Source organism: Macrosteles quadrilineatus, unplaced genomic scaffold (assembly GCF_028750875.1).
Source record: "Macrosteles quadrilineatus isolate MER2022 unplaced genomic scaffold, UCM_ALF_1.0 Scaffold_4__1_contigs__length_99947679, whole genome shotgun sequence".
NCBI lineage: Eukaryota > Metazoa > Arthropoda > Insecta > Hemiptera > Cicadellidae > Macrosteles > Macrosteles quadrilineatus.
The window spans coordinates 59,594,375-59,608,146 of record NW_026542597.1 but is presented as its reverse complement, the minus strand read 5'-3'; the positions used below and the strand labels follow the sequence as shown (position 1 = coordinate 59,608,146).

General features: G+C 37.3%; 1 protein-coding gene across 1 annotated transcript in view; it reads right to left on the bottom strand.

The window, feature by feature from the left end:
* LOC128992959 (intermembrane lipid transfer protein VPS13A-like) overlaps positions 1-13,772 on the bottom strand; it is a 56,470-nt gene that overhangs the window by 10,128 nt on the left and 32,570 nt on the right. The window contains exons 26-36 of the mRNA XM_054416705.1: positions 13,367-13,492; positions 12,687-12,833; positions 10,227-10,349; positions 9,341-9,526; positions 7,717-7,899; positions 6,557-6,739; positions 5,797-5,931; positions 4,941-5,092; positions 3,399-3,555; positions 1,828-2,036; positions 937-1,132 (exon numbers count right to left, since the gene is read on the bottom strand). Coding sequence (XP_054272680.1) covers positions 937-1,132; positions 1,828-2,036; positions 3,399-3,555; positions 4,941-5,092; positions 5,797-5,931; positions 6,557-6,739; positions 7,717-7,899; positions 9,341-9,526; positions 10,227-10,349; positions 12,687-12,833; positions 13,367-13,492 — 1,797 coding nt within the window. The remainder of the gene's footprint in view (positions 1-936; positions 1,133-1,827; positions 2,037-3,398; positions 3,556-4,940; positions 5,093-5,796; positions 5,932-6,556; positions 6,740-7,716; positions 7,900-9,340; positions 9,527-10,226; positions 10,350-12,686; positions 12,834-13,366; positions 13,493-13,772) is intronic.

Genomic DNA, 13,772 nt, shown 5'->3' with positions numbered 1-13,772 from the left:
GTGTTGGTGAGAGCAGAGCCACCCATTGTGTGTCCCATCATAAACTGCGCTGCCTGTGCCAGCCCCTCACCAAACTCCTCAGGGCTCTCTAGTGTACCCTGCAAACACATCACTAGAGATGAACGGAGTGATGAGAGTGTTGGTGAGAGCAGAGCCACCCATTGTGTGTCCCATCATAACCTGCGCTGCCTGTGCCAATCCCTCACCAAACTCCTCAGGACTCTCTAGTGTACCCTGCAAACACATCAACAGAGATGAACGGAGTGATGAGAGTGTTGGTGAGAGCAGAGCCACCCATTGTGTGTCCCATCATAACCTGCGCTGCCTGTGCCAATCCCTCACCAAACTCCTCAGGGCTCTCTAGTGTACCCTGCAAACACATCAACAGAGATAAACGGAGTGATGAGAGTGTTGGTGAGAGCAGAGCCACCCATTGTGTGTCCCATCATAACCTGCGCTGCCTGTGCCAATCCCTCACCAAACTCCTCAGGGCTCTCTAGTGTACCCTGCAAACACATCAACAGAGATGAACAAAGTGATGAGAGTGTTGGTGAGAGCAGAGCCACCCATTGTGTGTCCCATCATAACCTGCGCTGCCTGTGCCAGCCCCTCACCAAACTCCTCAGGGCTCTCTAGTGTACCCTGCAAACACATAATTAGATATGGAGAAAGTGATTTTGAGGTTAGGAAAGATCAAATGTCAGTTTCTTGGTGTAAAAAGCAAATAACTTTTAATCAGGTGATTGGTGCCAGAAATAAGCCAAAACTTATTCTGACTTAAACTTAACTGAAGTTTTGTTCAAAGAAATTTGTCTCATCACCACACCTAACAAAACAATCAAGAAGTGTATTAAACTATCTCATAGATGCTGAATTTCAATTGGAAAACTGCAACAAATGCACAAAAGCTATCTTTGTTTATAATCTAACAATTACCAGAGGTGGCTCATAGAACAGGTCGCCCAGGCCCTCGGTGAAGTCAGCCACGAGGGCGTAAGGGTTGCCGAGCACATCAGTCTGCAGCACCAGCACGTGTAACTGCTGCATCAGCTGACTGGTGTAGTGACTCAGCACCTCGGACAGTTCAGACTGCAGCGTCACAACACGGCCGCGGGTCTCGTAGAACGCCGTCCTGCCAAACAACAAACTCTGAGTTAAGTCCCACAAACTTAGCTACCTTGTAGTCTGAATTTCTCAATGATTTGACTAATTATCGTACATGCAAACTACATGGCAAGGGATACAAAATCATATTGACTTATCTAGTATTTTCCCTTTTTTCAGAAGTAATTTACCAGCCTTCACAAATATTTTCAAGTAAAATTGACATTTGATAATCTAACAATTAGGGGACCAGAAGAATGTCGGATTTTCAGAAATAAAACTAAACCCAACTTAAAAGCTAAGAAAAGTCAATATTTGAAGATTGTTTATGTACACTTTGACTAGTAGAGTTCAATAAATAAAAACGTTTAAGGTTTTCTCTAACATCAGAAAATCAGTGAATTTGAAGCTGACATAGCTTCATCTCAGCTGAGAGTGTGTCTAGGTTTCACGACCTCCTTGACAATAGAAATAACCTTTTTGACTATTTCCGCATCTGTTAGTACCGTGGACCAGATCGTAAAAACAATTGGTAATCGACAAGACTCCCATCAAAATACAAATCAAATTCTGGAACAGTGCAGACATTATCCGATGATTTAGCATAGTGTTATATTACTGAGTTTGTTGAACTGTGTCACATTATCAAGGGTCAACTGTACTTTTAAAAGCTCCACCTCAAAACTTTTTACATTCAAAAGCGTAACATTATGCTCTGCTTACTTGAGCTTGATGTCCTTGACATCCGTCAGTGATGGAGCGATGTTGTCCAGCAGCAGGTGCAGCACGTCGACCGTGTGTGAGCGACCCGGCAGACAACAGAACTGACCTCCCACACTGCTGCCTCTGGGGGAGAAACTCAACTGCAGCTTGAGTGGTGATACATGCATCCACTCCACCACCACCTTGGACTGGGCCAAGGCTGAGGTATTCTGCACAACACACAAGTTGTATGAGTTCTAGACAGTCTCATTCTACAATTATTGTATGTTAAGTTTATTTCCACCACAGCGGCATTTTCAATTAATAAGAACAGAATATTATATGCCACTATACTATAATGGACCTGTCGACACATTTGCTACCCTGTTTCTGATTCACAAAAGGATCCACAAGTCGAGGGTGCGCCTCGTGAGATTTACAGCATTGCATTGGATACTGAAGCAGACATCCCATCTATATGGACCAGTTGTTGCAAATTTTTATTACAAAAGAACATATAGCTGTGTGAGCCAGTCAAAGAATGCGCTACTGTCTAAAATTCTATTTTCAAACTTATTTTTTGTTGCTATCAAAGTTGATGGGTCATAACAGTTGCTATATATCACAATAAGTCATTCCATCTGTTGGAAATAATTTTAAAGGTTTGTGTATTCAACAGAAATTAGTAATTTAGATCAGCACAAACTATCAGTTTCTCACATCAACTACGACGATTTTTATTATAAACTGGTTATAACTTTAACATGGGGATGTAATGTCTAGTTGTATCAATAGTGAAAGATTTACAGCCTCAATATGGCTCAGTTATTCAAGGAAGAATTTTGATTCCACATCAAATCATTCCACAACTACGAGAACATAGTTTCTCTTCAAATAAAGTTTTTCTTGCATTTTGCAAGTGTGGGAGCTGGAAAACACGTTTTTGCTCAAGCTACTTAGAAAATTTTGCAGTAATAGGGTATCTGTAGTCAGCTTTGCTGTGTAATTACCTATTGATATCATGTACAACACTGCCCTTTATCCCAACCACACTGTAAAATTGTACAAAATATTCTTGGCTGATAATGCACATTCTTTTATTCTCCAACAAATACATTGCCTTACTAATCAATAAAATTATTATGCTCTTTTGTGCTGAATTCCCTACAGCAGCGACCCACAACCTCGCAACGGTAGAAAAATATTAAACTACATAGGAACTTATAAAAAAATAACACAGTCCTTAAGTTTCAAAACCCCTAGAAATTGCTATTACACTTTACTATTTTGTAATAGGTACCAGGCATATACCTTGTAAAAAATATTAACACAACCCCTTAAGAGTCTCACAGCTCTAGAGTTATATTTTAGTTCTTTGACTTCCAAAGGTAAGAAAACAGATCAATCTTTATCTCCTCGATCATAATTTTAATTCAGCTGAACATACAGTACCAGTATGCTGTTAAGTCGCACTGTTGTAAAAGTCACACTTATTTTGTCCATGAGTCATGACTTTATTTAGCAGAAAATTCTTCTGATGTCACATATATTTATTCTATACTGTATAAATTGATGAGGAATGCAGTTTGTACCTTGGCTGAGGCAGGTTGGTGTAGCGTGGTGATGTCACTACGGATGCGGATCGCTGGTTTCTCTTCAGACAGCCACGGACTCAACATCTCATACAGAGAGAGTATGAATCCCTTGTCCAACCGGATGGAGAACTCTTGCATCAGTAGCTTTACAAATCTGTAGAGATAGTTAGATAAGTTTCAATTTGTTGATCTAGGTAAGTAAGATCTAGGCAAGAGTAAAAGTACCTACACAATACTGCTGAATAAACAAACTTCTAGTTGTTTATAGTGTTTTTGTCCAATCAGGTACCGTAAACCGTACTTCAAAAGGACCATCCGTTAAAAAATGACAGTTGTTTAAAGATTTAAAAAAGTGTTTTAATTTAAAGAAATTGGCTAATTTTGAAAATCTTTGAACATCTGCCATTTTGCACAGGATCAACCTTTTGAAGTGCGGTTTGCGGCATTGTTTTAAGTTGAAGTAGACCTTTAAAATGATGTACAACTCAACATAGGCTGTCATTAAAGATTTTCTTCTGACCCCCGACGGGCCGTCCCCCAAAGGTGATATCCGACCACCATGTACACAGAAAACTAGCTTACAATTTCCAGTAACGGTATACCAAATGTGGTTGTGATATCGTTTGTCGTTTAAAAGTTATAAAGTCGTCCTAAGACTTAACGTTCACCCTGTATATAAAAGATATCTTCTTAAAATAAATACCAAAAAAATTTGCAATTAACAAGAATTAATCTATCTATACTATTATAAAAAAGAGGTGGTTGCTGTATGTGTGTATGTGTGTATGGGAAAAGTAAACTCGAAAAATACTGGTCGGATTGGGCTGAAATTTGGCATGATGATAGCTCACATTCCCGATTAACATATAGGCATATTCTTATTTCAAAAATCCTTTCGGGCTCCGCCCCAGTGGCTCTGGAGTTTCCCATGTTAACCTTATGAGAAATGGAATTATTAAATCTTAACAGCTGTTTCAATTAAACAAGTTGGTTCTGTTCTATGATGTTCAATAGCATTAAAGTTACAAGGATTACCAACAGGGTGCAGCACTATTATTTCTTTTACATTTATGACAACAGCTAATTTGCAACCAAAAGGTGAGTGAGTGTAGCGAACGAACTTCAACCTGGAGGCGAGTTAGCGTAGCGAACGAGCTCCAACCTAAAGGTGAGTGAGCGTAGCGAACGAGCTCCAACCTAAAGGTGAGTGAGCGTAGCGAACAAACTTCAACCAGGACGTGATTGAGCCATGCGAACGAGATAATCTTGAAAATTAAGAAGTTAAACGGGGCAAAGCCCGCGGGTTACAGCTAGTATACTCTAAACAAGGATGACATTGGAGACAACAAACTGTGTTTGAAATTTTTTATGTCTAGATAACCATTGATGATTCGATGGCTGTCTGTGGTACATAAGACTGTGACACCGTTGCAGCAATGTCTTAGGAATAATAATATTAGGAATTAGGAATAATAATGTTGTTGCATACTAATAAGGAAATTTACAAGAACAACATGCTTAACATATTTCTGACTTTACTTGTAAACATCTTGGTTGTGCTTGGGCCTGTGTCGCTTCATCACTGCCAACTCCACACAGGGCTTGACTCCCACCTTCCTCACAATGTGTGGAGGGACTGCTGTGCAGTTGACAACTGTAGGGAACACTGCGTCCTGAGTCTGATTGTCTACCTAAACACATCACATACTCGTGTAACATTTCAACCACAATTGAAATTTATGCATTTGCATTTATACCCTATATGAAATACAAATCTGTGGTTCAAACAACTGTTTTAATTAAACGAAATTTCATAACTTTTTAACTTCAACACTTTAAATAAGTAAGTGGACTACAAACACCCCTCCATATTTATTCATACACCTTAACTTTCAAATAGCGTTTTACTAAGCTTAGCATGTTTTGAACTCCTTGGACTAATCAGTGATTTAATTATGTCCATTTTATTCATGTTTTTGTTGAACCCACACAGTAAGGATGAGAAAAATATAGCAACTCACAACGAATACACCCATCCTGTCAACTTCAACGTAAGCTTTATTTTAGATCGGCCTTTCCCAAAAAGCATAGTAGATATACAGATGAAATCCTCATGAGTTTAACTAGACCTGACAAACAGGATTTCAACCCTCAATTTAGGGTGTTGTGTCCTACCGCACAGCTATAAATCAGACCTTGCTGTCCACCCCGTTAATAACACTGGTCGACCAAAAGCCTAGATATAGTTTTAAGCTTATCCCCTAGGCTGCAGCACAAGCCAGGAATAATTTTTAACTGTTACGGTTAAGATATACTCGGATAAATAGTTGTAAGTGGCACTTTGATCATGTACATTCGTCCATTGGTGTGTTTAGGCTACATGTATCCGTCTAACCTGCAGCCTATGCAGCTTGAAGTGCAGATAAGTGTGGTGATGTGACTTGCGTAGCTGCAGCCACACTGCCGGACTGTAACGTCTCCTCAACTCCCCGTAGAACGGCTTGGTCATGTGCATCTTCTCAAAGTCAACCTTCACATATAGAGATTACGTATACATCTTATTGATAATAGCTTAAGCCCACAAGTTGCAACTGGATATGAACTAATCAACGGGTATAGATACTCATTCAAACACTTTTTATAAGCTTTTGGGAAATTGAATGATCTATTCATAGAACTAAATCCACTTCTATGCCACATTTCATCCGATTCTGTTAAGGGGATGTGACAAATTGTGACAAACTTCCATTCCTCCAAATACATCTTAATAACAATAGTATTAGTATGGATACCATAAACAAATAAATTGATAATTCTTTAGTTGAGTTTTTTTTTACAGTGAAAAATTGTATATATAATTAGGTAAATGACGACCGACATAAGATTCCAACTGTAGAATAGATTTGATACAAAAGCGACACTTTGTGCCGTTGAAAAAATGTATAGTTTTAGTTTTAACATTAAAATATCAAATTTGTATTAACTTGTTTATATAAAGTTTAATCAAATATTGTATGGCTATTTAGTAGCAAATAACATGTGTAGATTTTACAACAATTTGAAAGGCCCCTAATTTTTGTCAAACTAATTATACAATTGATGTACTAGACAAAGCTTTGAACCTCCCTTATTTTGTATGGACAATATTTACTTACATGCACATACTCCTTCATCTGCGCCTTCTTACAGTCGAGTTTCCAGCGTTCCTCTATCCAGGAGGCGAGCTCCAATGTCAGCATCTTCCACTTGTGCGCCACATTCACTTCCCACACTGCTGAGGAGTCGTTGGCACTCACGTACGCCACCTCTCGGACACTAGGGTGGTGGCTGTTGTTCACCTATGAAATTAAATGAAAATCCTTCTTTATTGAGGCGAACTTAGGTTCTTCTACAGTTAACCTCTAAAAAAAACTAATAATAACATCAAACATTAATAAAAAATCGGTTGAGGTAATATTCTTTCAGCGCCACCATCAGTCGAGATCGGTTTTCTATGGATTTGATGGGAAAAGGTATAGAGTTCCATAGGCGGCATGATGTTACTAAATATTATATATGAACAGTTGTTCTATGATGAGGAATACGAAACGTAGACAAGCCAGAGCGGGTATCGCTTGCACCTATTCACAAAAAATTAAAATTCTTTGCAAGATAATTTGGAATTCCAAGACAGATGGTTGAGTGAGTACTGTAATACAGCTGGCTTTGACATACACAGCATACAGTCAAATTGTACACACATACAAAGGCTATTCAAAATATAAAAGACAATTCTGTTTGGTATCACTAGATGCTAGGTCACACAAGGACCAAAGACAAATCCCCATAATTTCATCATTATCAAAGCTTAAATGTGACTTGATAACTCTTTTATCACATGTATTTTGGTGTGTGCATGTTTGACAACTCGGATCACATTTAGCAAAAAATAACAAATGTTCCCTGCAGCCGACTTCATAATAATAAAATTGGAAATGTGTGTTGCAGTAGAAACCCCAACCATTTGTAGGGTGCAGTTTGTTTTGCAAGTACACCAACACTAATAGAATTGGTACATGCTTGTGTAAAAAGAAACAAAACAACATAATTAAACTTCTGTCAAGAAATGGTGCATTTCGTATCAAAATGGCCAAACCAAAATGAATGGTAAAGAGGACCTGTAGCCACTCTCTTCATTAGGTCACTTCACTTTTTCCCTCTTTGTCTAGCATGTATTTTGGTGCTTTTATCTTCTTGTGCAGTTTCTCACAGTTATGTTATTTCGGTTGGGAGAGATTTAACTGTAGACTATGATTAATCAAGATCTTGCACTCACCAAAGACAAACCAATGCCTCTCATAGACAAGAAGATCTCCAGATTGGCTTTCTCTGCGTCTATCTTGCCTCGCGCTTGGAATGCCACTCTCTCATCCTGAGTGAACAGCAGCACCCTCTGCGGACCTTCCAAGTAGCTCACCCAGAACACAACCACCTTGTCTTTCCTGGTCTTCTTCATCAGCTGCAACAGAATAGACTAGTGTTTGTACAAATTTTAATAGTCTATTTAGAAACAGTAGAGCCTTGGTTTTCCGATCATCGGTCATCAGACCTTCTAAGTTATCTCAAGAATGGTCGAGTACCATGAAATCACATTCTACTTCAGTGTGATATAACTGTACACCATAGTGGGTGTGTAAAAACAACCCATTTTGCTGTTCCTGTCTGTACATGGAAGATATTTAGTTTAAGACCTATTTACATCTGTATGGTAATTTCTCGGTTGTTTTAAAGGGACATACCACACGGATCATCAACCCCCCTAACCCCTGAATACCTCTTTGTTATCCCTAATGTCTTTATCAAAGTGCAAACCAGCATTTTGTAGTATTTATTTATGATGGACAGGGAAGATAAGGGTATATTTCAATGAAAAACAAACTTAAAGGCTTCAAAGTATGACAACAGTGAAACTTTGTTGATTCAATGATTTGAATATGTTTATTGTTTATGGTTTAAGGTTTTTTTTTATTTGCTGTGTTATTCGACCTGTCCCCATATATCTGACCTTGTCGCAACAGTTTTAGAAAGGATAATCTAGACAACTTTATTATAACTAAGTACAACAAATGATGGACCCATTTTTAATGCTTTATCATTTTTATAATATTAAACTTACCGCTATAAAATACGCATCAAACGAAAAAGCAACTTAAAGAGTTTATGCCTTCCAAAGACACATCATTCAACAAAATTTATCCAGCAGAACTGTAGATTTATTTGTACAAAGTTAAAAAGTAATCTCCAACTTTTTTTACCACTAGAAATTTGGAGGTTACTTGACTTTTTTGCAAATAACTTTTAAATGGTGAGGAAATTGACCAAAGTGGAAGGTAATATTCCGAAAGAGAATAAAATTTCCTACAATCTACTATTATGCATTTTTTGAAAATACTCAAGAAAGGTACCAAAAATTGCCTCAAAATGAAAAAAAAATTTTAAATCCCCGTCTTTAATGTAGACAATAAACATAGCAAACATTAAATCTCACACTTTTTTATTTTAAGCCAAATTTAGGCTACATTTATTGAGTATTTTCAAGATATGCGTAATAGTAGATTGTAGGAAATTTTATTCTCTTTCGGAATATTACCTTCCACTTTGGTCGATTTCCTCACCATTTAAAAGTTATTTGCAAAAACGTCAAGTAACCTCCAAATTTCTAGTGGTAAAAAAGTTGGAGATTACTTTTTAACTTTGTACAATTAAACCTAAAGTTCTGCTGGATCGATTTTGTTAAATGATGTGTCTTTGGAAGGCATAAACTCTTTGAGTTGCTTTTTCGTTTGATGCGTATTTTATAGCGGTAAGTTTAATATTATAAAAATTATAAAGCATTAAAAATGGGTCCATCATTTGTAATAACAATGTATTTTCGCCCAAACAATCAGTGTTTGTTTTACCTGTGGTCGCTGTAACTCGTCCGACTCACTGTCATCGCTGCTACTGCTTTCGTCTTGTGGCGGAGTTGACAGTCGCTTGAGACTGGCCGACAACTTGGCTGTCACTGTTGCTGTCGTTGTCGCTGTCGGTGTCACAGGCTGCTGGCGAACCATGTGGAAGCTTACTCTCTCTTGGCCATAACCATCCTGGCAAGAGTCGAAGAACAAAATTAGGAGATTGAACTATTAATCAGTTTAAAATAATTATTATTTTGCTGCTTTATGTGGTTTTGTTTAGTTAGAGCATTATTCTTATTCAGGAAGTAACTGGTATCCTAACATAACAAGTCAAAATCATTATTTTGGGGTAAACACTGTTTTTAAACATCAAGCTGTTGTATTATGTACTGTGTATCTCATTTACTTTGTCTGCAGCAGTGAAAATAAACACTGTAATCATACAATTCCACTAATTGTAAATCTTGTAATAGTGTTAAAGCCAAGTATTGTTAACTTGTACAGTATGGAAATAACAGATTTTAAATTAGCTTAATAATTCACTCTCAAAATAAAGCAGCACAGTTGTGGCCTTGTTTTGACCAACAAAACCCAAAGAGAAAATCTGTAAACATTAATATGTATAATTACAGAACTATTTAAATACTACCCCCAAATTTAATTGAGCTTGGGTAGTTCATGAACCAGCATTAAATATAGCAGACGAACAATTTTTAACAGAAGCTAGTAAAAAAATTTCTTTGGCGTAAATGTTCTAAATTGAATGTTGGAATAGCTTAAAAACAGATATTATAATTTAAATTTAATATTTATGCAGCAATTTTGGTTTTTAAAAATAATAAAAGGAGGTTAAAGGATTTAAAGAAGTGTTTGCTAAATAAAACCTTACCTTGTTAAAGTCAGCCATGAACCCTTTGCATTTTTTGTTGTACACATTCCACAGAAGGCAACGTTCTTTGGATGGATCATCCCAAGTGTAGAGCATTGACTGGTAAGGACTCAGCAGAGCTACCTGGAATTAACAATAACTTTTTAAGAGTTGTTAGCCTCCGGATTACGTTTGAATATTTATAATGGTTTAAATACCTGCATTCAGTAATCCATTATGCTGCTTGTGGCAACCATAGTTTCGGTTCACAGGGAACCATCTTCAGGCCAAACAAGGCGTCGTTATTCACTTCCATATATGAAGGTTGTCATAAGTACATAAAACACGAACACACGAAAACACACATTGACACGCAGTTTAACTTGAGCAGTTTACTCTATTTAACAGCAGTTTAATAGACAATTTAATTTACAAACACTCAAATAAAACCTCTAAAGCCCCTAATCAGAAACATTATATCTCTGCTAAGTATGGTTCGTCATTAAGCCACACTTTTAAAAATGTCATGACCAGAAATAATATAACAGTTTCATTTAAAACTACAAACAAGCTCGGATCCTTATTGAAAGAGCGGCAACAAACGAATTCCACTGTTTATGACAAGTCTGGGGTTTACAAATTAAACTGTATCGATTGCCCAAAATATTACATCGGACAGACTTCACGCTCCTTCAAGAAGAGGTTCAGAGAACATATCCCCAAGAAAACTACAGGCCCACAAACTTCAAATTTCGCAGAGCATTTAATTTCACTCAACCACAACTATGTAAACATAAATAGTAATATGGGCGTTTTACATCTTTCCCAAGACCGATCAACCATTAACACTTATGAAGAATTTGAAATATACAAGGCAGTCAAAACAGATGGTCAAAATGTTTTAAATGACAAACTCTCATTCCAATCGAATTCCATTTATAACACCGCAATCAAAATACTGGATGGGGGAGGAGGAGAGAAGGAATGAATGCGAGCCGGCTGTGATAAGGAGACAATGGCTGACGTCATACCGTTAGACCACTGACCACCAGTTCGAGCTACAACTTCCACCCGGTCGCGTCACCTGTCTCGTGTTCCCGAGTACTCGGTATTTTTAATGTTAAATGTTCGTGTCAATGTGTGTTTTCGTGTGTTTTATGTACTTATGACGACCTTCATATATGGAAGTGAATAACGACGCCTTGTACGGCCTGAAGATGGTTCCCTGTGAACCGAAACTATAGTTGCCACAAACAGCATAATGGATTACTGAATGCAGGTATTTAAACCATTATAAATAACAATAACTTCTCATAGAATAAATTCCCCATACTACTTGTCTGAAAATACATACTAGAACTAACTATTGTAAGGAACCATGTCATGTTATTTTGTTTTGTTTTGACAATGGTGTAGTGATTCCAAAACCGTTAACACAAAACAGACTACCGACACTTAATGAGGTTCTTGTCTGGTTATGGTGTTTGTTAACTACATTCTACCACACTATACTCTACTCAAAAATGCTCTACCTCACCCAAACATTGAAACAACAGCCAACAGCTGATCAGCTGATGTATATATTAAGCTAAAAAGGTGGTGGGGGAACTCAGGAAACCTCCCCCTTAAACCACCTAAATTTTGTGAACGGATTGTGTTTGAAATTTTTTATGCCTAGATAATCATTGGCGATTCGATGGCTGTCAACCCTAGATAGCATCAGAGGTAGTTAGGCTAGTTCTCAACAGAGGTGTACAATCTTATGTCCTAAAATAACACAAAAGTTTCATTGTGAAGCATGTGCAAATGACTCTCAAGAAGACTGACTACCAACCTTATATCAGAATTTCCCACAATTCCCAGAGTAATGCTGTGCCTGAGCTTAGCAGAGGACAAGCTTGGGTAGGACTGATTGCAGGCTGAACCCAATTTTGTCAATAGCTCCTCGGTGTTTAAAACATTGGGTTATATAAAAAGAATACCTCTTTATAGAGTTAAATCTTTGTTGTTTATTTTGTTAATGTTTATTATATTGTTAGTTTTTTAGAGGTTAAATGTATGAAAGGACCGTGAGGTCCTAAGTTTGCCTCAATAAAGGAGGATTTTCATTTCATTTAATTTAATTTCAAATCCAAGTCGCTATAAACCATTGCAGCTTTTCTAATTCTATAACAGAAATCCAACATGAAGAGCCATCAAAAGGCTAAACCCATTCACTACCATTCTTCACGACCATTCACTATGTGTCTTAGTTTGAAACTGCCCTATGTACAGCTAAATGAGGGATCATCTGTCAATAGATCCTTGTTTGAACTATCAATAGGTTCTTAGGATTGCTAAACCCTTAGCAATATGGGATTACCCCTGAACAAATGTACTTAGGAATGGTTATAAAAGAGATTATTTTTTACTATGGACCAATTTAAAATGAAATCAATATATCAAGATGGTTCAGATTGTAGCCTTAGTAAATGTACAGACCTGTCCAAGCTGCTGCTGATGGATTTTCAAGAAGAGGTCCTCACACAGGTTGTCCACCCTGACTGGAGCGTCGCCTGGCTGGTAGGGACGGAACATGATGTAGAATGGCCTCTCTCCCCCTCCACTCACTTCCACACACAGACCACACTGCGGGCACACAGTTAGTTATCAGAACATGTTACTATAGTTATCTATCATTATCATTATGTTTGAGATAGAAACACAACATGTAGGTGTGCATCTTAAGTTAAGACACAGGTTGAATGAAGAATAAAGTGGGATGAGCTTTTTCACTGACATAAATCAGATATTTTCAAGCCATCAAAAACTACAAGATTTTCACAAGATCATTTTATCATACACCTTTTGGTTGTTAGGTGAACACTAACACGTAGGGGAAAATGTTGGAGTAGCCTATGTGAAAATTCCTTCAGCTACACAAGTGGCCTGTGTGTTGCCAAACAAACTAGGAAACCTTCAGTGGCTGAACCATCACACGTGTCTAATTTCAGTTATGCCATCTATATAAAAAAAATACTTGTCTGGATCATTTAAGTAACTAAGGTTAAGACAACTACATAAGTACATTGTACTACAGGTTTTTATAGCTTGTATTGTCCCAGGTGGCCGTTTGAAGAAGTCCTAATATATTTATCTATTCTGATGAGGTAATTGGTTACCCCTCTATCCATGCGTAGAACAGTCTGATGAATGTTGGCGATGGGGAAGTGCTGAGAGACTACTTTGCTGTCCCGGAACTTGACAAACATTCTCATAGAGTCTGTGTCTGGCCAGAACGGAACACACTGAAACAGAAACACCAAGTCAGAGGTGTGTGAAACCCCTTCCTGGTCTTTTTAAAACAGAAAAAGTTGAATACTCCCTTTTACGGTGTCAACAGTTCACGGTTACTAAAAACGTGAAAACACACTTAACTTAAACAAATAATTAAATTAAACATAAAATAAGCTAGCTTAAACAAAATATAAGTAAAAAAAAAAAAAAACTGTTTAAAATTGTGTTATTCAGGAAGCAAAATAAACAGTTTTTTTAGGTTATACATTTTTTTTACAAAATCAATAAACA